At 34.5% G+C, this 21,673-nt stretch overlaps 1 protein-coding gene across 1 annotated transcript; it reads right to left on the bottom strand.

Annotated features, from left to right (window-relative positions):
- Positions 1–80: 80 nt before the first annotated feature.
- Positions 81–7,108, bottom strand: LOC141671885 (uncharacterized). The gene is made up of 8 exons (XM_074478312.1): positions 5,950–7,108; positions 4,880–4,961; positions 2,672–2,768; positions 2,531–2,594; positions 2,383–2,439; positions 1,135–1,172; positions 525–606; positions 81–409 (listed from the first exon to the last, which is right to left on the bottom strand). The coding sequence occupies exons 1-8, from the start codon at positions 7,033–7,035 to the stop codon at positions 320–322; spliced, it is 1,596 nt and encodes a 531-aa protein (XP_074334413.1). The 5' UTR covers positions 7,036–7,108; the 3' UTR covers positions 81–319.
- Between the last annotated feature and the right edge of the window lie 14,565 nt (positions 7,109–21,673).

Below are 21,673 nucleotides of genomic sequence, written 5' to 3'. Positions count from 1 at the left end.
TAATAAGGTGGAGTACTGGTGCCCTTTTGACAATTCCAAATCAATTTATTTATGTGTAAAACAAACAGATGTCACACAGGTGATGTTCACTTGTTCAGTAGATATATCATCAATGGAAAACTAAAGACCATACAAACTTTGTCATGCAGTGCAACCTGTCCTGCCCGGTGTTCTTTCCCACATCTACTTTAACCTCTACATATCATAAGATTTTAGTCTTCAAACATTTTCAAAAATTTTGGAATACCTAAGATTTACTGGCTTCATTAGAAAATCTGCTTAAAAGTCGATTCTACAATTGTACAACAGATTTAAGAATTTAAAGTGCTGATATAAACTTCTCGATCTTTGTCTGCACCCTCTCCTTCTCTTCTGGGCCATCAAGATCACCGATATTATCATGGTACTCCTGAAGACACCAAAAAGAACATATGATCAACGCATCACAAGTAAGAAACTCGAATTATAGCAAACGCAACACAAGAAACCCGGAGTATAACAAACAGATGATCAAAGCAATATACCTGAAGTATATCCCTGACATCTTTCCTAGTAAGTTTCTGCTGCTTAAGTAGTAGATCTATTCTAGCTTTGATTCCAGAGTGACTGCAAAGCAAGGTATAATTAAGTACGATTGCAAAAAGGATGTGAACGTGGTCCATTTTTGGCTATACATACATTTTCACAAATAAACTGCCCAAGACTCATTATTGTAGAGGTTTCTTCACAAGAATTGTGCTGAAGAAAATACCAATTTAAATTGAATGGATTCAAAATAATGTTACTGCACGAATCAGAATTATAAATTTGACCAATTCCATCCATTAAAAAATATTTAAGTACTTGAAAGGTCTGTTTTAAGTTGTCAAGTTGCAAATAGTTAGTTACCAAGATCTGATTATAAGTTATTAAATAGGAAAATGAATAAAAATTAACAGTTTGAAAGGCTGTTCCTAAAGGGCCCAAGAAATTCCTAATTGGAATTGGGCGAGACAAGTACAAATATAATAAGTTCACTGCAAAGAAGATGTAGTTTACAACTGTTTAGGCTATTTTATCAGATTACAAGAAATAAAAATAACATATGTTAATTAGCAAAAGAATAACAGAAGTTGCAAGAGTATACAAACTTACTCTGATGTCCAGAGATGGCCAAGAATAACGGCAATCAGCTGCGCAGCATTAAAAGACAGTCACAAGTCAAATTTCAATACACAAAACAGTGATGAAGGAGGGATCAAGACTGACACAAAAAAATATTCAACATCATGCAGTAATTGAAATGCAGAAGAGTTCTGGGCCTTGTAGCTGACACGTCTGACTAGTGACCCGAACTTGTATGTATAACAGTTCAGGGGGAAGACCTATTTCACAATGGCAAATAAAGATGCCCCCCCCCCCACACCTTTGATAAGAACTCAAAATTCTTTGACCGTTTAACTAGACAAGGGATCATGAATTTCCATAAAACTTTATGAATATATTTAATCAACAAAATTTTCTAGTACTTTCTAAAAAGCAAAACCATTAAATAGATGTAAGTTGTCCAAAAACATTTATTTTCATTAATGGAAATATAAATACTTCTTAACATATTTTAACAAAAATAATATATATTTTTTCAAAAGTTCAACGCCCATATCAGTATTCAATCTATTATTTTGTTTTCAATAATTTCCCTAATTTGGTTTTGGCGTGCTTTTTGTTGATTTTGCAGTTCATTACTTTCAATATCGGCTGCATATTGCAAACATGTGGTCATCCCCATGTGCTTTATGGCTTGCATTGTGGACTTTACAATAAATATATTTTTGGTGGTTTGGGTTTCGTATATGGGCTAGGATTCAAGAATTCGGCACACCAAGCTGATATATAACAATTAAAAAGCGAGTTATGGTTTATGAACTACAGTACTGTAAATCCTCAAAACCTTACAGTGCACATATACTCTCTACTAAACTGCTAGACTGCTAGAATACAGTAAAGGTGTCCACTGCCACAAGTATTAGTGTAAAGATAGGGTACTTTTGTATAGATTTTGTAAAATATATAAAAGAAAATACCCTATTTTTGCAAAGTATTAGTACATACTATCTCAGCATACACTTCAATACGCATATTCCTCGTATAACATAAGCAGTTTTTTCCCCAAATTTAACGAGGATAAGAAAGAAAAACTTTCAATGCACATGTTTTGGCCTTTCTGGACTTATTTTATTCTACAAGGACGCACTTTAAAGTCTCCGAGGAAAATCAATACAGGTGCTATTACATCCTGGTAGGGGAACTTCAACTGAGTTAAAACATGGTGTGCCAGAGACTATAAAAGACTGCTAATGTCATCGGCCAAAGAAAGACAGACCCAATAAAAAAAATTCTAACCTGAAGACTATATAGCCCCGATTCAAGCTTCCTGTTATAAATTTCCTCTTCGTCCATCTGTAAAATTGTAAATCAATTATTACTTCCAGCTTAAAACATATAGGGGTAAACTTAGTTGAAATACACAATGATTAAAAGAAGAACTAACCTCTAAATCATCAAGTTCATGGTTATTTAGCCGGTCAGTCTCTGCTTTTACTCTATTGGAATATCTGACAAATAAAACGTAAGAAAAGTATAAGTTGATAGATCAAAACCAATTAAATAAGTTCTTAAAGCAAGTTTTTACCTCATATACAGCTCCATTAACCGGTCTATCTTCTCGAACTCATTTTCCACGAATTTACTTAATAATCTTTCCCTTCTGGAACCTCTAGAAATTCCACCTGTCACATGATCATAACGTGATATTAGTCCCTGCAGTTCTATTACCAGTCACCACAAATTATTTTCATATCATAATCAACAAAAAGTTCTATAAAAATACACACACCGATATATGCTTATCATTCTACTGATCTGAGATCTCCATTGTTTCATAACTTCATCATGCTATATTGTTCGGTTGCACATCTAATATACCTAGAAAGTAACAACATTCTACAATGTTGCTTCGCTAAGACTAACAAGGGTAGTAGTTCCCAGGAAATTTAAATACGCACTAAACATGGATGTTACCTACCCAACCACGAATTTTCTTCATGTCATTATTGTTAAAAAGATATTAAAATGCTGAGAATATTAATTAGCCTATTTCTCAGCCTACTGATCTCTATTGTCCAAACTTCATCATATTTGATTGCACATAAAAAAAACCAAAAAAGAAGTAACATTCTACAAAGTTGTCAGGTTCCACTTTCAAGAGAAGTAGACGTTCTAAGGAAGTTTTAATACGCATAAACTTTTTACCCAACCACGCTTTTTTCACGTCATGATTATTAAAATGTTTCAAAATTATATGTGTGTATCATCCTAATGATCTCCATCGTCCAAACTTCATCATATATACTACGTGCTTGTAAGATCTTGTTATGCTTAGCTCTTGGGTTTAGGATTTGGTTGCAAATCTAAATACCCAGGCCAGGAAGTTACTGTACCTAAGAAGTAACATTCTACTTAATTTTTGTTAAGCAATAAGAAGGGGAGTAGAAATTATAAGGAAAGTTACTAACCAAATCTAAATAACTAGGAAGTTTATATACGTAGGAAGTATCATTCTATAGAAAAATATTGGTTAGACTTAGCACTAAGAAGGGAAGTAGAAGTTCCAATACAGTTTGAATACCCATAAAACAAGTAACTACATCTTCGTAAGAAAATCAGATTCTATGGAAAATGACTTCCTATTGTAAACTAAGGGCCCGTTTGGAGTTTCTTAAAATATGTAACTTATGACTTAAAGTTGGAAAGTTCCATATACGTGATATGAACATCGTAACTTATAAGTTATTTAGGCATTTTGATAATTTTAAGTATAAGTCGGTAATGTGTTTGGTAAATTATAACTTAGAAGTCAAAAAAAAATATTTTAAATTAAATTGACAATAAAAATTAGATATGTTAATAAACGTTATTCTATAGAGTAATCTAAGATTCCAATTTCAACAACATAATTAATTCTTAATTAAAATATCATAACTGAAACACATGACTTACCTACTTGGACCGGGACTATAATTTTTTGGACCTCATTCACTTGAAAAAATTCATGAACCTACTTATATTAGAACTTAGTTTAATGGTTTAAATTACCTAAGAAATTTTATTAATTATTTCACATGTTTAACTAATGTAAATATCTATTTTATTAAAATTTTATTAAAAAATATATTTGAGAATAATTATTAAGATATACTAACTTATCATAACACAATGTAAATAATAAAGTACTTAAAATAAATATAAAACAACAATATAATAATTATGTTAAAAAATAAGTTGAATGGCGGTTATGAAAGTACATGTGTGCTCACTTTCTGATTATCTCATTTTTGGTTGATATATGATCATTTTAGAAATTCTGCCAAACAGTCCAGGTTTGTTTAGAATGGGCTTCAGCCCATATATGAGGACAAAACAGGAATCCAAACAGGCACTAAACAAGCACTAAGTCGATTTTTCGCACTGACGAGCATTAACATCAACTAATAATATTATTACTATATTGATTTTTTATTAACTAATCAGCTAAACATTTGACAGCATAAGATTATATAACTAACTGTTACGTAGTAGGAAGCTACTAAATTTTATACTCCCTCTGTCCCATTGGGTTATTAACATTGTTTAAATTCTCCTTCACATAATTTGAACAATACAATCCAATGAGATGGAGGGAGTATGTAAAGTAAAAAAACTTAATAACTATATGATATAGTTTCGATACTTATTATTGGACAACACTACCCATCTTTGCGAGGTTCAGGAGAAAACAACAACATTTGCATAAAAATAGTTGTCATGAAAGATTGAAGAATCTGAAATTCAGATGTTTTACCAAATAATGATGCAACTAATGAAATGAGGCGCTCTTCCAGTTCTTCTTTATTTCTTTTTTTCTTATTCTTGTTGGTTGGAACCTGTAGTAGCAATTGACAACTGAAAAGTGAGAACAATAGAGCACTTAAGCAATGCATGCACTAAAAGATACGACAGGTTCATGTAATCCCATCTTAGACAAGCATATCCATAGAATACATCAATTTAACATTGAAGAAAACAAACTTCGCAATTTCACTTCACAATGAAGTGAGATGTCAACCAAATATACCATAAGTAATTATTAAATGAGTATGCCATGTCTTGAAAAATATAAATCGCTGACAAAGAGTAGAATAACAATAATTAAAAGGAATAGAGGAAACCAATAGAAAGAAAGTGCACAAAATTGTGAAACAAAAAAAAAAGAGATCAGATGACTAAGAAAGCAGAAGGAATACAAACAATCAAAAAGGAAAATAAATGCACTAAAAATAAGGAAAAATACACACAAAATATGGCTGACATTCAGCAATGGCACGTAGGGAAAGTTATGGTAATGGGAATCACAATTAGAAATAACAACTCGTTACAAATACTACTTTCCCCACTAAATCTTTTAAAACAATTAACAGTTCGCAACATATATACCAACGGTATACTGCCAAAATTCTCCTTCATAACAGGACTTTACATATGCAAAGCAAAAAAAAAAAAACTTTACCAATTTTTTTTTTTTGATTTACACTTTGCATTTCAAACTGCTATTGCTGCTCTGCCTTGTCGATTTAAAAAATAACAATCAAAATACATAGACTTCATCAAAACTGTATATATTATCAATCTAACCCTGGAACTGGCAGCAAGATGTTAAGCGCATGCCAACCACAGTGACAATTTTTTAAGCAAATAAAGTAATATACACCAAGAACATAGCCTTAGAAAAATCACAAGATAACATGCAATCATCAACTACTACGTGTAAAAAAGTACTAAGAAACAATCTATATATAATCCATGGTCCCTACGTGAACTAGAAACTACACTAATAACAAAATGAAGTAAAGAGAAGGGGCAGATACGACTTGCCTTACCCATAAAAGCCGGGAAAGCAGTCTTCAACCCCATAACATCCACAAACCGCTCACAAGCCGGAGAATAATTAGTCATAGCAAAATCAAGCGCCCTAATTGCCGAATCATAACACAACTTCTTCTGATTCATAATAATAATCATCAACTCAACCCCTTCAGCTTTCAAAAACTTCTCCTTATTCTCCACCGGCATCAACAAACAACACAAACAATCAAACAAATTCTCCACCATCTCCTCCTCATCCGAACTCTTCGGATCCTTCGACTTATACGTTGCCACAGCCTGCAACACAATATCCACTCCATTCAATCCCCCTAACCGCTTCTGATTCCCCTCACTCGTCTGCAACAAAATCGCTAAAATCTCCGAAGCATACTGCTTATTCCCATCAAACTCCCTCACCTTAATCTTCCCTAACAACCACCTCAACAACTTAGTCCTCTCACACACCATTTCCGCCACAGCAGGCCTAACCTCAATCAAATTCTCAATAGTAGCAAGTGTATTATACGCGCCTGCCATCTCATCACTATCGTTCTCATTCAACCGTAACAAATTCTGAACCAACAACTCAAGCACATTATTCTCAATTAAGCAATCAACTAAAACCTGAGCATTCTCATCATTATCTTCCAACACATCCTCATCGGTTAAGTCCTGAATTAAGCCTACAACATCGAGAGCTATATCGGTGTTATCGTGATTAAGCAACGACAATATTGAAGGAATAGTATTTAAATTAACTAACTCAGGGTACAATTCAGGGCCTCCAGCTAGGATTTTGAGCTTTTCGATCTCATCGTGGAGCTCCAGCTCCGAATCGGCGAATTTCTCGGGAGTATCGGGATATTTGAGGCGTGCGGCGATATTGTCGCGGAACTTGCGTTCGAAAGCGAGAACGAGACGTTTTAGGGTTTTGAGGTCGAGGACTTGGATTGAGGTTTGGGATTTTTCGACGGCTTCGAGGAGGGAGAGATCGACGGCGGCGGTGGCTTTAGTAGTCGGTAATGTGGTGGTTCTGTCGTCGACGGTGGTGAGTTCGGTGGCGTCACGGCGGCGTTTGTTGTTTGCGCTCTCCATTGGGGTTTGTTTTTGTGTTTGTTTGAATTGGTGTGTGGAGTGGAAGTGTATTTTGAACTTTGAAGTAAGGATAGTGATATTGGATGGGCTTGTAGATTTTCAATGGCCTCTTTTGGGATTTAATAATATGGGCTTCATCTCTGGGTTGTGTTGCTTGGATTCAAGGACGGGTCAATTTCTTGACCTTCAAAGAGTTTTTTGGTAAATTTATATATTAAGTTTTTTCTTTTGCTAAATACTAATATATTAACTTGGCGTTAATTTATTTCAGATTTATTTATAAATTTTTTGGTAATTTTTATAAAATTGGATTTTGTTATGCCTACTTTCGGTCATGAGTCCTAAACATGTCACTATGGGTGCATTGAAGAACTGGGCTCACACATGTGAGTTAGAATTGTGGATTCATGTGTGAGTTGGGTCAGCACGTGCGAGCTGAGCTCTCATATGAGAATTGGGCTCTCACATGCGAGCTGGGATTCACATACGAGTCTAGGCTCCCACATGTGAGCTGGGTTCTCACATGTGAGATGGGCTCGCGACGTGCGGGCTGGGCATAAAGGTTGGTAGCACGAGCTAGGCCTATATCATTTATACTGGGCTCATATACATACCATCATATGAAAGAATATGTTCACACGCGAGTTGGGCTCGTAGGATAACATTAGCTCGTAATCAGGATTAATGGTATGCGGGCTGGACTCACGTGCTCATATGCGAGATGGGCCCATGGGCCCACATCTTGTGAAAAATACAGTGGATATCTTATTTATTAATTTAGAAAAAAGGCGGTGCGGGTCGAGGCGACCAGGCCGGCCCGCGTTTGAGGACTTTGTGTGTAACATGGAAAGTAACTCATTGATAACTGAGTTGCTCGTAAATTTTGGGGGCGACACGGGGTATTTCTACAATCACGGGAAGAAATGCGAAGATTCCACGAGATTGTACGAAGCGTGTGGAGCCGGTCGAGATTTACGTGGCTAATTGGCTGAAGGCCTGACTTTATCATGGACTTGGGTTGCATGGCTATGTGACTTGTTCCCCAAGAACTACGTGAGGTTTGATATCTATAAATAGGGTATGTAGGCACTTGTATGAGATACCATATTCTTTCTTGAGGAGTCAACATACAAGCTCAGCTACCACCATATACAACCTTCCTCCGCCTTCAAACACCATCCTCGATCCTTGTTCCGACCATCAACCTCCACAACACTGTTATACAAAATTCTCCCTATAACAGATTTATATATTTATATAAACAAAAACAAAGTTGATTACGGTTATATTTGAAATTTATTATATATCGCATGGAGAGTAATGCTAAAAAAAATTAAAACCTTTTCGTGATGGAACAGACGATAAAAAGATTTCAGAAATTTTTGATATGGCACGGGCAAGTTTTGATTGATAAGCGCATATTATATATAGGCGTATCATAATTATTACTAATATTGTATTATTATTAAAAAATACTATGATAAATATTTTGAAATAATTTTTAAAGTGTTTTGTATCATATATAACCTTTATCTCAGCAAATCATATTTAATTACACAACTCCCTTGACAGTAAGCATATTGACTAATATGAGCTTTGAGCTTTTGTTTATGGTATGTTTTTTTGATTAATATGAGTGTTAAGGCTAATTTTCGTAAGCCTTAAAAATTAAATTTGTAATTAGGTTGAACCTACAAAGTAGGTTTTTTGTATGATTTGGGGTTGAGCTTGAGAGTTTTCTATGAATGTATGAAATTTTTTATGCCCTCTGAAGGTGTCTACGTATCCCCTTTCATAGTGAATCAAGCCCACAAAGTTATAGGTTTCGTTCGCATACTGCTTCTATTCTTATTCTTTAGGTGCAAGAAACGTGTTAATTAATATGTTTCCTTCTACAATAATATGAGATAAGTTTATAATTGTGGCGGTGGAACATATATATTGGGCTAACCGCTGGGTGGTTTATTGGTCCGACCGAACGAATAATAACCGTTCGTTAGTCCAATTAACATAATTGAGCCGAATTACTCACTCAAATATTTAATTTAAGCTTCTTATAATTTATGTATCAACAAGTCCCCATTCTTTTTAAGGATTAGTTCTAAAAGAGACTTTAACAAATTCTCTTAATGTCTCGACGAGTGGATGAACTTTCGGGCGAGCGTGATATCTTTACTGTAGGGGCGAGTGAACCAGAATTGATTGCTATGCATTTAGTATGAAACCACTTGAATTTTAGTTTTAATAATATATAAAAATTGTGTACTAAGCTTCCCACGTAAACTTGTTTCATAATTTCAATATATAATATATTATTAAATTCAATACTTGGGTTGTCAAGTCACATCAACTTTTAAGCTTTACGCAAGGCAACAAAAAGATTGAACTGAGAATTTTTTTTTAGCAAACCAGAGTTGTAGCCGACAAGCATTTTCAGTAATATTTCGGGCTAGAAGTAGGTGGATCTGGATCGTCTTCTTCCATTATTTAACAAGTAAGCTCTCATTTCTACTATTTATAAGTATATGTATAGCTTTTTGTACTCTAAGATTTTGAGTTCTTGTTTTTCCGTCAATTTTTTATATTTTCTAGGACTAAATATGCATAGGAAGATGTAAATCTTTTAACTAGCTTCCGTTTCTGGTAAACCTGCTTGAATTTAGCACTTTATATTTCAAGCTCCAAATTTCTGGCAAGTTTAAGAATTTTTCGGTCCACTTATTATATATGTGTATAAATATATTTATACCTTGTAAAATCCGCATATTACTTTCATATTACCGTATGAACAATTTTGTTCGCCCGGGCACCACCTTGTCCCATCAGGTAAAATTTGTTCGTCTAAATTTGTTCACGTTCGTTCGTCTGTCAAAAGGATATTGTTCGATGCGGCATTATTTAGGTTTCGTACATCCGTTTTGTTCGTTTTAGAATTATCTTGCAATCTTGTGGGCTTATCCCTTAGGTAAAACGTTAAGTCCCCGAGCGATTACTTTAAATATTTTAACTAAAATTTAAATATTTTTATGTTTCACCCGGGCTCACTTTGACCCTATCTTGTAGATGACTTTAAAGCGAACGGCTGATGTCACCCCTCACATAAGGGATGATCCTTTACTAGCCTTGGTACCAACACCAGCCATAGGTGAATCTGATTCTAGTCGTCTCGTAGCCCTAAATTTTAATATTATTGGTAATGTCGGTCAATTTCCTTGCTACAACCGACGAAGTAAAATCAATAGGAACAAACTTGAAATGATGAGAGATGATTTTAACTTCGCAAATGAGTACTTCGTAATTATGATGGATAGTGGTGATATGGTGCATGTCAAGGTTAGGTATCACAACATACTTGGTTTACGAGCCACTCATCCGTCTTTCTCTTATGGCTTTCAAGTTCCCATTCATCCATTCGTCCGAAAGGTTATTTTAGACAGGATTGGCCCTCAGTCGAATCGCCCCAAATTGTGACGCCCTCAATCTCGGGGTTAGGAAATGAGGACCCACACACCATTAACTAATATAATAATAGCGGATATAATAAACCGCGATTAAACACTAACATGATCTAAACATGATTAAGTATGAGACAAAATTATAGCTACCAACCAGCATAAATATATTACAACCCAAATTTATAATAAATCTAGATTTATTCGATTTTGACATGGAACCGAAAGATAACCCATTGTATCTGATCCAACTTATACAATCCTTCCAACTCAAACACTTGTTCACACACACTCAGCTACCTGCTCTGGCATCTGGAAACCTACGACACGGTAGGGACCTCCAGGAACGCTCTGGCGAGCAGTGCGCCTAAGTCTGGCCATCTTCTTTCTTAACTGCCATGGTTAGCAAAATATATGAGCAAAGAAGCTTAGCAAGTAACCATATAAATAATTATATAATGCGGTAACAATATCAATATCAACATACGAGGCATTCTACTTTAAATATCTAGGTGGCAGGTTTCTATTTCTGGCTATGAAAGGGTTATGAAGAAAGATTTGGGCTTTCAGGAATCAAGGCTCAAGATAGGGTGAAAGCTGACATTCATCACAAATCATTAGCAGGACTTTGAAGTGTTTCGCAACATATGGAAACAAACAATCAAACTTTGAATCTTATCATCAACTTAAAGTGACAGGGTTCACAACATTACAATCGAAACGAAGACTTGAGTTGTTCCATTTCATTTCATTTCCTCTTTTAAAGAATTAGGAGCAACTGCTCAAAGTATATAAACATTTTCATCTTTATAGAATATAAGAGAACCCTTGATTGGAATATCCATCTTCAAATTATAATACGGGTGATCAGCCCGTACCGACCTCCATCTGGTCGTTATGGTACCTATGGCATTATAGCCTTATATTAGACTAGCTCCGCTAGCCTCTTATGTGACTGGACTAGTCCCACTAGCCTCTTTCATCTCTATCCAATCCATCAGGAATTCGTTTGGAAAACCTTATACTGGAAGAAGGAAAAGAGTTGACTAAATTCATTTTAAAATTACCAAGAATGTGAAATCATTTGGACTCATTCAAGTCGAAAATCTTTCTTAAGTTCAATTCAAGATTTCAAGGAAAGTGAACGAATCGAAAATAAATAAGGACCAATACCAAGGAATTGGATCAAATGATAAATAAGGTATACTAGTTCCATTTCAAGAGAGTTTCAAAGATCAACTCATGACGAGGGTCACGGGTTAACGAAGAATTTGGATTGATCAAGACATTAAATAAGGGAATTCATAAAGGTTCTTTTAGGGTTTACGATATCATAAGATAGCAAAAGAAACAATACGATATCCGGGATACGAATCAACAGGGTTACCATAAAGAATTGAACATGGTCTGATATCAAGATGTCATAAGAACAATATCAGGGTTTCTCAGAATCAATAATGGGTATATCACAATTATAATAAAAAGCCTCTATTTAATTATTGCATCAATAATTTTCTCTCTATAAATAATTCATAAGAGAAGGCAGAGTTACTTGCCTTAAATCACCTTCCTGCTTTACTAAAACTGAACTACTGCCACATAGGATTCCTTTCCCTTTTCTAGCCTGAATGCCTCTGCTAACCGAATCTACAATCCAAAACAGAATCCCTAATCAGCAACTTACTCGACACTCGACGTTTCTCAGAACGCCTAACGATTACCCCATATCGTGATAACACTTAACTCATATACTCATGCATAATTATAGTATACTCACATAACACATAGCAAGTATGTACTCAAACATATTCTCATAGCATGCATTACGATATACTCGTATACTCCAAATTTACAATTAATCATCGAATCACATAGTATGACCCAACGATATCACATAACATACTATACCTTAATACTCCAAACCCTTTATATAACGTTATATCAAAACGACTCATCCTTTTCTTTTTAATCCCAAAATTTGAATAAAAAACACGTAGTAAACAAAACAAATAAATCGACAACCAAACAACTTATTCCTTTCTTTTTAACTCAAAAATTCGAACCAAAATAATGGAACCAAGCCAAAAAATCAACATGCAACCACTTATTATCATCATGCATTCACTTAATCTTACATGCAACTTTATAAATCATATATCACTTAATAATAATTATCTTATAAGTTCAAAAGTAAGCATACCATACAGTTCGAATCAAAAACTACCCATTCGAGTTCTTTTCTTCAAAAACCGAACTTTACTACAACTTAAATACAATAAAACATTTCATAACGATCATTTATCATGAAGACTCAAATCAAACAAGTTATTTGATCTACTTCTTTCTTAAAAACAAGCACCATTCGGCCGTAATTAACAAGACAACATGCAACTCTTAAATTAACATGCAAAGTCAATTTTTATCTTTAAAGCTTATCTACACTCAATTCTTAACAAGAAAACCCTTTAAATCTTTTTATTTTACATAAAATCGAACCAAAATCCAATCATCAACATGCAAGTCCAAAAATTATCTATTAACTAGCAATGATCAACATGCAAGCTCAAAAGTTAACAATTAACTAACAATGATCAACATGCAAGTTCAAGAATCAAGCATAAACTCAAGTTCAAGTCACAACTCATCCATTCAAATCATTTAAAAGAAAAACCGAACCAAAAATTGGATTTTTAAACTAAAACCCTTTATAAAACTTGAATCAAAATCAAACCCTCCTTTTTTTACTAGCAACATTTGAACCAACATTAAAATAAAACCATAGAAAAGCATATAATTTAGTGCACTATATTCTCTTAAGATCACACACTAAGAAATTATGGTTTCTTAGATATAACCAAGATATGTTGATGCAAAAACCTTATTAAACACTTACATGCAAAGAGTATATATATGGAGGATTAAAAATGATGAAGATAAATGGTAAGATCTTTAAATTCCAAGTGGGATTTGATGTTGCATGTAGGTGAGAGGGAGAGAGAGAGGGAGAGAGAGGGAGAGAGAGAGAGATAGAGAGAGAGAGAGAGAGAGTTCGGGAGAGAGAAGGAGAAAAGAAAAGAGAAAGAAAGAGTGATCCAAGAGGAAGAAGGGAGTGGGGAGGAAGGAAGGAAGAGTGGGTATATTTATAAGTGAGTGGAGGAGCAAAATGGTCTTTTGCCAACTAATTATTGAAACTTCTTTTCTTTTATTCAAAAACTCAAAAACGAATTTGAATAATACATAACTCCCTAATAAAAGGTGAAAATGATATGAAAAACAATTTTAGAATATAGTTCTTGAAATTAGTTTTCTATCCATATTTTAAAATAATTTTTGAGCGTACGGTTTATTTTATATGAATTTTACAAGCTTACGCTCAAAATAAATATAACCCGATAAAATCATTTTAAAATACGCCGATCACAAAATAATTTCATCTATCATTTTTAGAAAGTCTCCAGGACTATTCCGAAGATAATAAAATAAATTCCACGCCTTGACCATACTCAGATATATTTATAAAATATTATATAAAGGTTCAATAAACCTTATTTAAATCAAATAAATCCCTTAAAATCATTTAAAAAATTTCAGTTCACATAGTCATGCACATTAACAGAAAATAACATAAACTCACATATCACGACTCATTTTGAAATATGCTCAAGCATAAAAATCCCCGCTTTTTTATTAATATTCAATTTTCGCGTAACGGGTCACGTCCTGACTAACGGCCTGACGCTGAGCGTTTTCAACTACGCTTCACAATCATACTCTTTATACTAGCTGACACGCCAAAATTAAATATAATATTCATTTAAACATTTCTATTTAACGCATAATTCGTATTCATATGTTTAAACACCTTAATCCTTTTTTAAGACGGGTTCCATTCAACTTGACGGCCCGACAACACAACTTAGCCTTTTAGCTGACTCATCAAACTAGAACGAGTTACTTTACGTTCTCAGTTACTATTATACAACGATAACAGATAATCCATATAATCATTTAACCTTTTATTTTTTTTGAAATACATTTAACCTTTTATTTGTTCACATAAATTCATAATTACAACATAAAATTATACTTTATTCACTTAATCACGTCGCGAAATTCCCAGTCGCTACACAAATAGCTTTTACCAAATCAATGCCTTTATCTATAGGTGTAAACTCAAAGGTGTTCGATTGTCAATCCGTCTCTTTTGGCATCATTTCAACTTAACGGGCTCAACAAATTGTCTAGGAGTTTATGCAATTGGGCACCATCCGAAAAGACAGAACTGGACATATATTTTTTCCAATAACAAGATTGTTTACACTGAATATGTTTATTTGTTCGGCCCGGGGATAGATGGGCTTAACTACTAGGCAACCGAACCAAAACCTATTCCTAAATATGAGTTGAACGACTTCGAGAAAGCCGGGTATGCTAAGCTCTTTGAGGATTGGACAGAAGATGATATCCTAACAACTTCTGATGTTATAGATTAAAGTCATTTACTGACGATTTATGGTATAATGAGTCATTTGTCTATTACCTCGGAATTATCTTTTATCGCTGCTTTATCTGTTATGTATTTTTTTCTTTATTTTTTCTCACCTCTTTTCAATAGTTCATATACCCATATTGTCTTACTGTGTTTCTCCATTGCTATTTTAGTTTATGGCTCTTTTCAGTATCTGGAAGGGATGCTGATCTTGAGAAGAAGAAAGAAGATATGAGAGCTAAGACTACAAACAAGGCTCGTGCGAAGCAACCTTTGATTTCTACTGATAAAGTAACGGGTGTAATATCAACTGAAAACCAGTCGAATGTCTAAGAAGGATCCCCATTTGTGCAAAGTAAGATACGTATGAGGAAAGTCACGGATCTAACAACCGGTGGACTGGTATCCAAATGCCTTAGGATTGGTAACGATGATCAAAGTGTTCAACTATGGCTACAGCTAGTTCTTCTAATGTTAATTTTGGTCACCAGGTTTCCTCTTTTTTACTCCTCTTGAGGGACCACGATAAGAGGGATCTTCCTCTTTCGATTGGTCATGAGCAAGCACTCGCCCATGCTACTCAGCTAAATTTCTTTTAATTTTCCTTGCTTTTCATTTAGTCACATTCCTCTTTCATGTAATATATAACTGACTCCAATATGTCTTAGGCTATGATGTGGATTGCCTCTCAGGAGAATGAATCTATACAGGCGAGTGGGACTAAACTCCAGCTTCAGGTAGAATGTGAGTGCCGGAGCAGACTAGAACAAAATTAACTACCATGAAGCTGAAGGGGGTGATCTCCAGAAATCTCTAACTGAGGTTAATTCCTCCGTTAAGAAGTTGAACAAGGAAGTATCCAGAGCCCAATAAAGCAAGGAGGATGCCCAAAAAGTGTGGTATGCCGAAGGTATGAAAGATCGCCTGATCAAAGTTCGATCGATCGTTGGTGCTAAGAACACGAAATTTCTTCTCGAGAATGAAGTTGATCCTATTAAGGATATTTAGCAAGAGTACGATGATGAGTCGCATATAGCTCCTTCTTGCTTTAATTTTCAGTAGTATTGAGCTTAAATTATGACTAATATTTCGCTTATATATACTAATTTATCTAGTTGTTTGTTCAACTGGAACTTAAACAACTATGAACTTAAATATTCTTTGTATCCACTTATTTCACAAATGATTTCGTCGTTATATATTATTATATTTTGCGCTTATGATTTACTCTTTTGGTATGTTAGGGAAATATCCTTAATGACCAAACGCTTAATCATTTTTACATATGGATGAAAGGATATACCGTATAAGGTATTTCTCATATTATAATTTTTCATAAATTAACATCAGTGTGAGGTTTCATGATTAATCCCTAGCTTCCAAGCATCAAACTATTTGATTTGGGCCCAAATCATGCTTGATTCTACTTGCATTTTACAATATCAAAACAATGACTTTTAACTTTTCCCGCTCGTGTCCAAGCATTAACATGATATTTTATATTTGTCTGAAAGGTTATATGACCATTCGTTCATACCTTATTTCCCCCAGTGATCATTCTGCTTATAATGTTAGCGGATCACTAGTCTACGAAAGGTTAAGAAGTTGTAAAACGCATGCAATAACAATAACATATGAAGAAAACCTCAAAAAATTTATTGATAATAGCAAGTAATTAAGTTCGATGTTGGGATTACATCAAAACAACAATCCTTTATTGTGATAACAGTAATTAAAATATGCGGGACAATATGTCCTTCAATAAGCAAATAGGTAAATGAATATAAGTTCCACCAACCTACTAATAGTATTTCTTGAGTGTGGACGCATTCCAAGTATTTTTGATCGGCTGTCCATCTAGGATATCTAATTTGCACGTTCCTACCCTTGGCATCCCAATTACCCTGTATGATCATTCCTGATTAGGCATTAACTTTCCCTGCTGAGTAGGTTTAGAAGCAACCACTTCTCAAAGGACTAGATCTCCTATTCTAAATAGCCTTTTCTTCACGCCTGAATCAAAGTAATGAGTCACCTTATGTTGGTAGGATATCATTCGCAGTATTGCCTCATCTCCTATCTCTTCTAAGAATTTAATGTTTGCCCTTAGCCCTTATTCATTCTTTTTCATGCTAAAACATAAAATTTGATATGATGGAAAACCAAATTCTACCGGGACCAAAGCATATGTTAGTAAGCTAACCGAAAAGTAGTTTCATTGGTTGCAGTTCTTGGTTTAGTTCAGATGCCCATAACACATGAAGTAACTCATTCACCCATAACCCTTCGGCCTCATCCAACCATTTTTAAATACCTCATTAAAGATTGTTTTGTCGACATTTTCGACATGTCCGTTCATTTGCGGATGAGCGACAAAACTAGTTCGATGGTCAATCTTATACGTCTCCATTAACTCTCGGAACTTGTCTCTCGTGAATTGGGTGTCATTATCGGATATCATGACCTTTGGGAATCCAAATTAAAAATAATATGCTTCTGGATGAATTTTATCGCAATAGCCTCCGTAATTTTCTACAGTGGCTTCGCCTCCACCCACTTAATCATGTAGTCAATAGCAACAATACAGTAAGCCGCTTGGCCTATTCCAATTGGCAGCTTTCCCATAATATTTATTCCCCACATAACAAAGAGAATAGGGAACATGATGCTAGTAACTTCAGACGATGGTTTTTTTGGCACGTTTGCATGTATTTAACACTGATGACATTTCTCTAAATATCTAACAACATCCTTTCAAATGGTCGGACAAAAGTAAACCTGTCTCAAAGAGCCAGAGATCGCCCCTCTAGATGGTCTCCACATATACCCTCATGTACTTCTTCAAGAATAAGTCTGGCCTCTTCCAGATTAACATATAACGGTTGAGTGGATGATCTTCTATAAAGTAGATTACGCATCATAGCATAACTGGACGCCTTATAGATCACCGTCCTTGCTTCAATTCTGTTCGGAGGAAGAATTCCTTTTTCAAATAAGACCATAATTTGAGTCATCCAATTTACAATTTGATAAATAAAATTCACTTCTCTCCGAGTCACTGATGGTTGATGATTAACTGTAAAATAAATGACCCATCTAATGACTTACCCTTAATAGTGGAAAGTCGGGAGAGTTCATCGACTCGTCTATTATCCTCTCTTAACACACCAAGTAGATCGAACAGTTCAAATTCATAGGAGAGCTTACAGACAACCTCAGCATAAACTTTGAGCTTATCGTCCTTCTGCTCGTATTCGCCCAAGAAATATTTAACAACCAACTGGGAGTCACTAAGAGCTTTCAAGTACTTCACTACTAGACTTTTGGCTAGCTTCATTCCAGATAATAGAGCTTCATACTCTGCCTCATTGTTGGTAAGTTTAAATGCAAAGAAGACGGCCTGACATACCTCAAATCCTTCCAGACTTTTTAGGATCATACATCCGCCATACTTTTTATGTCATAATGATCCATCGACGTAAAGAGACCAAGATTTATGAGCATTTGGTGAGGGTTGATGTGGCGTCTTATCAAAACCAGCTCCGTTCACTTTGAAAAAGCATTCCACCATGAAATAAGCTAACGCGTGGGCTTTGATCGCGGTCCTTAACCGGTACACAATATCATGTTGTCTCAGTTCTATCGCCCAAGATATTAACCTTCCCGATGTTCGACTTTATGCAAGATTTTCTGAAGGAGTTGATCGGTAATGACCTTAACAGTCCTACTCTGAAAGTAATGTCAGATCTTTCTTGTTGTCATCACTAAATCCAATACAAACTTTTCAATATTAGGGTATCTTGTCTCCGCATCCCTTAAAGCATGACTCACATAAAATATTGGTTTTTCAATACATACGCCATCCTTTATAAGGACTACTGCAACAGTCCGGTCATTGGCTGCAAGGTACAACTGCAAAGTCTCTTATCCTTCAGGCTTAACTAAGAGTGGTGGTTTTGAAAAGTACTCCTTTATTTGATGAAAAGATTATTGGAAGAACCCAAATTTTTGACATCAGTAAAAGACCTTTATGGATAGTAATATAATAACTCAAAATTTTGAGACCTTGTAAAATGCTTAATGAATAGTAACCCTGATACACGGGAAAAACTCTTTAGCCCACACTATGTTGTGCATGAGAAATTGAGTTTCGGAGTTGATAACATGATTATACGTACCAAATAAGTGTATGTAAACGCCATTAGTTTTCGAAAAAAACGAACTTTGAAAAATGACCGTATCTACGAACCATCAAGGATTATGGGAATCACAACATAATTACTAATTAAAAATCCTACGGATTTATATCCAAGAATGATACTTCAAAATATAGAGAATGTATGTGAAAGGATTTACACCGCAAACCGTTTACGAGAAATTATTACGAAAATGATTAAGCGATCGAGCAAATGCGAAAACGAATAAATAAATGTATCGAACCAAACTAACTAAACTAACTAACCATGGTTAGAAACTAACCATGGCTAGGTTACCAAATAGTAACCTAAACTAGGAAGCATGAGAACCTAGGACAAAATAGATTAGCTTGTAACCTAGGAAGCTAGCAAGATATGTCTTAAGATATGCCAACATTATCTATTCCTTGGATATATACTAGAAGATATACAAGTCCCATAATACAATCTTCCAATAGAAGTATTCAAGAAGCAACAAACTCTCTCTCACACACACAAAACACCATGCTGATTTTCAAGAACACCATGGAGAGAAAAATTCATATCTCATGTTCTACTCATTCAAAAATCACCAAATTTTTACCAAACCTCTCTCATATCATGAGTAAGTCACGCACCAAATTTCATACCCATCCATGAATTTCTCAATTTTATAAAAATATTTGAAGCTGAGGGTGAATTGTAACTCCGAAAATTACTAACTTGTTTTCTTGATTTTTCATGAAAGTTTAAGGCTCCTGAAGCTAGACCAAGGCTTCATCAAGGATCTTAGGACTTTATTAAGTACTAAAAAGCTTCAAGGAAGGTATAAACATTCATCCAAATTTTGTTTAAGTTTTAAGTTTCAAGAAAAGTAAGGATCTTGGATATAAGTATGGTTTTGATGATTAATTTCATATTATCATGATATTTAGTTAATTAGTTTTAAGGTTGATGATTGTTACCTCAAAAACATGATGTTCTTGAGAGGAGTTAGTATTGAGATGATGATTGATGGTTGTTGATGGTGGTATAATGATTTAAGACGTAAACGAAACTCAGATAGTAATCATAACCTCGTTAAAATGAACAAAACTCAACTTAAATTTCTGCAGATGTTCCCAAATGTATAAACTGTAGTTTCCTGTAAAGTGAGACTTTATTATGATAGAAAATGTTATAAGGATCGTTTAGGCGCTTGAATCGCTTGATTCCTATTTACGGATAAAAAATTATGACCGTTTTAGTAGAAGGGATTTACGCGACAAAACTACTACAAATTACGAACTTTGTAAATATAAATGGTCGACTTAAAAATATTTAAAAAATCATGAAATTTTTACATAGAGTAAAAACTAAAGTTTATTAGCTTTAGTGAAAGCGGTTTGATTAGCTTTATTAACTTTGTAAATATAAATGGTTGAATTTTCAATTTTATAAAAATTCCGGAGCCGAGGTCGCGTGGAGTACGAATATCAAAAACAACCCCTGTTAGGAAACCGCCACTTCGGGATTTTCACCCATGTTACCAGAAAACCATTTTCAAATTATTTGTTCTAAATTTTGTCTAGATCACGCACGGGAAAATGGTGCGTTAATTGAGTTAACGGTTGAGATATCAACGTTTTAGTGAAAGTGGTTTGATTAGTAAAACTTTGTAGTTGACCGAACTTTTGAAATGCATTTCACCTAATTAAATTCATTTTATCAAAATGAAATTTTTAGGATAAATATGTTGGATATATTTGAGATGTCATGTCTAATATGTTTCATGTTTAGTTTTCAGATCTTAACTAACAGGAAATATCAGTTCTTACTGGAAGTCAGGACTTAAGGATATCAGGACTTAGATTATCAGAAGATAATATCAGAAGATGGATATCAGAACTTAAGTACTGGAGGACTAACAGTTAAGGAAGGAAACTGATTTACAGGAAAGAAGATCGAGACTAATACAAGAAGAAGATATGAATGCAACGAGTTTGAGGACTAGAAGAATTATATAAGATATCTGATTGATATATTTTAGGAGACATAATTATATTCCATATGAATTAGAAGTTATCTTGTAACTGTGTGTCTATATAAACACAGACATAGGTTTACTCTATAAGAGTTACGATCATCAAGAAGATCATACATTGTAACCTAGCAGCTCTCGTGATATTTGTTCATAACTGAGAGAGAACAGTTCCATTGTAACAGAGTTTATTATATCGAATACATTTGTTTTCTTTTACTAGTATTCTAAATCGATTTGATTGTATTCTACACTATATTCAACCCCCTTCTACAGTGTTGTGTGACCTAACAAGTGGTATCAGAGCCTATCTGTTAACACACATACAGTAAAGATCCAAAACAATCATGTCTGAAAAAGCAGAAAATCCAACTAAGCCCGCCAAAACTGAAGAAACTCCAAAGACTCAAACCCACAGTCGATATGAGACTATCAGGGTTCCCATACTGAGACCTTCTGAGTATCCCATATGGAAAGTAAAGATGGCTATGTTTCTGGAAGC

This window comes from Apium graveolens, chromosome 7 (assembly GCF_009905375.1).
Source record: "Apium graveolens cultivar Ventura chromosome 7, ASM990537v1, whole genome shotgun sequence".
NCBI lineage: Eukaryota > Viridiplantae > Streptophyta > Magnoliopsida > Apiales > Apiaceae > Apium > Apium graveolens.
This window is presented reverse-complemented; position numbering and strand designations above follow the sequence as displayed.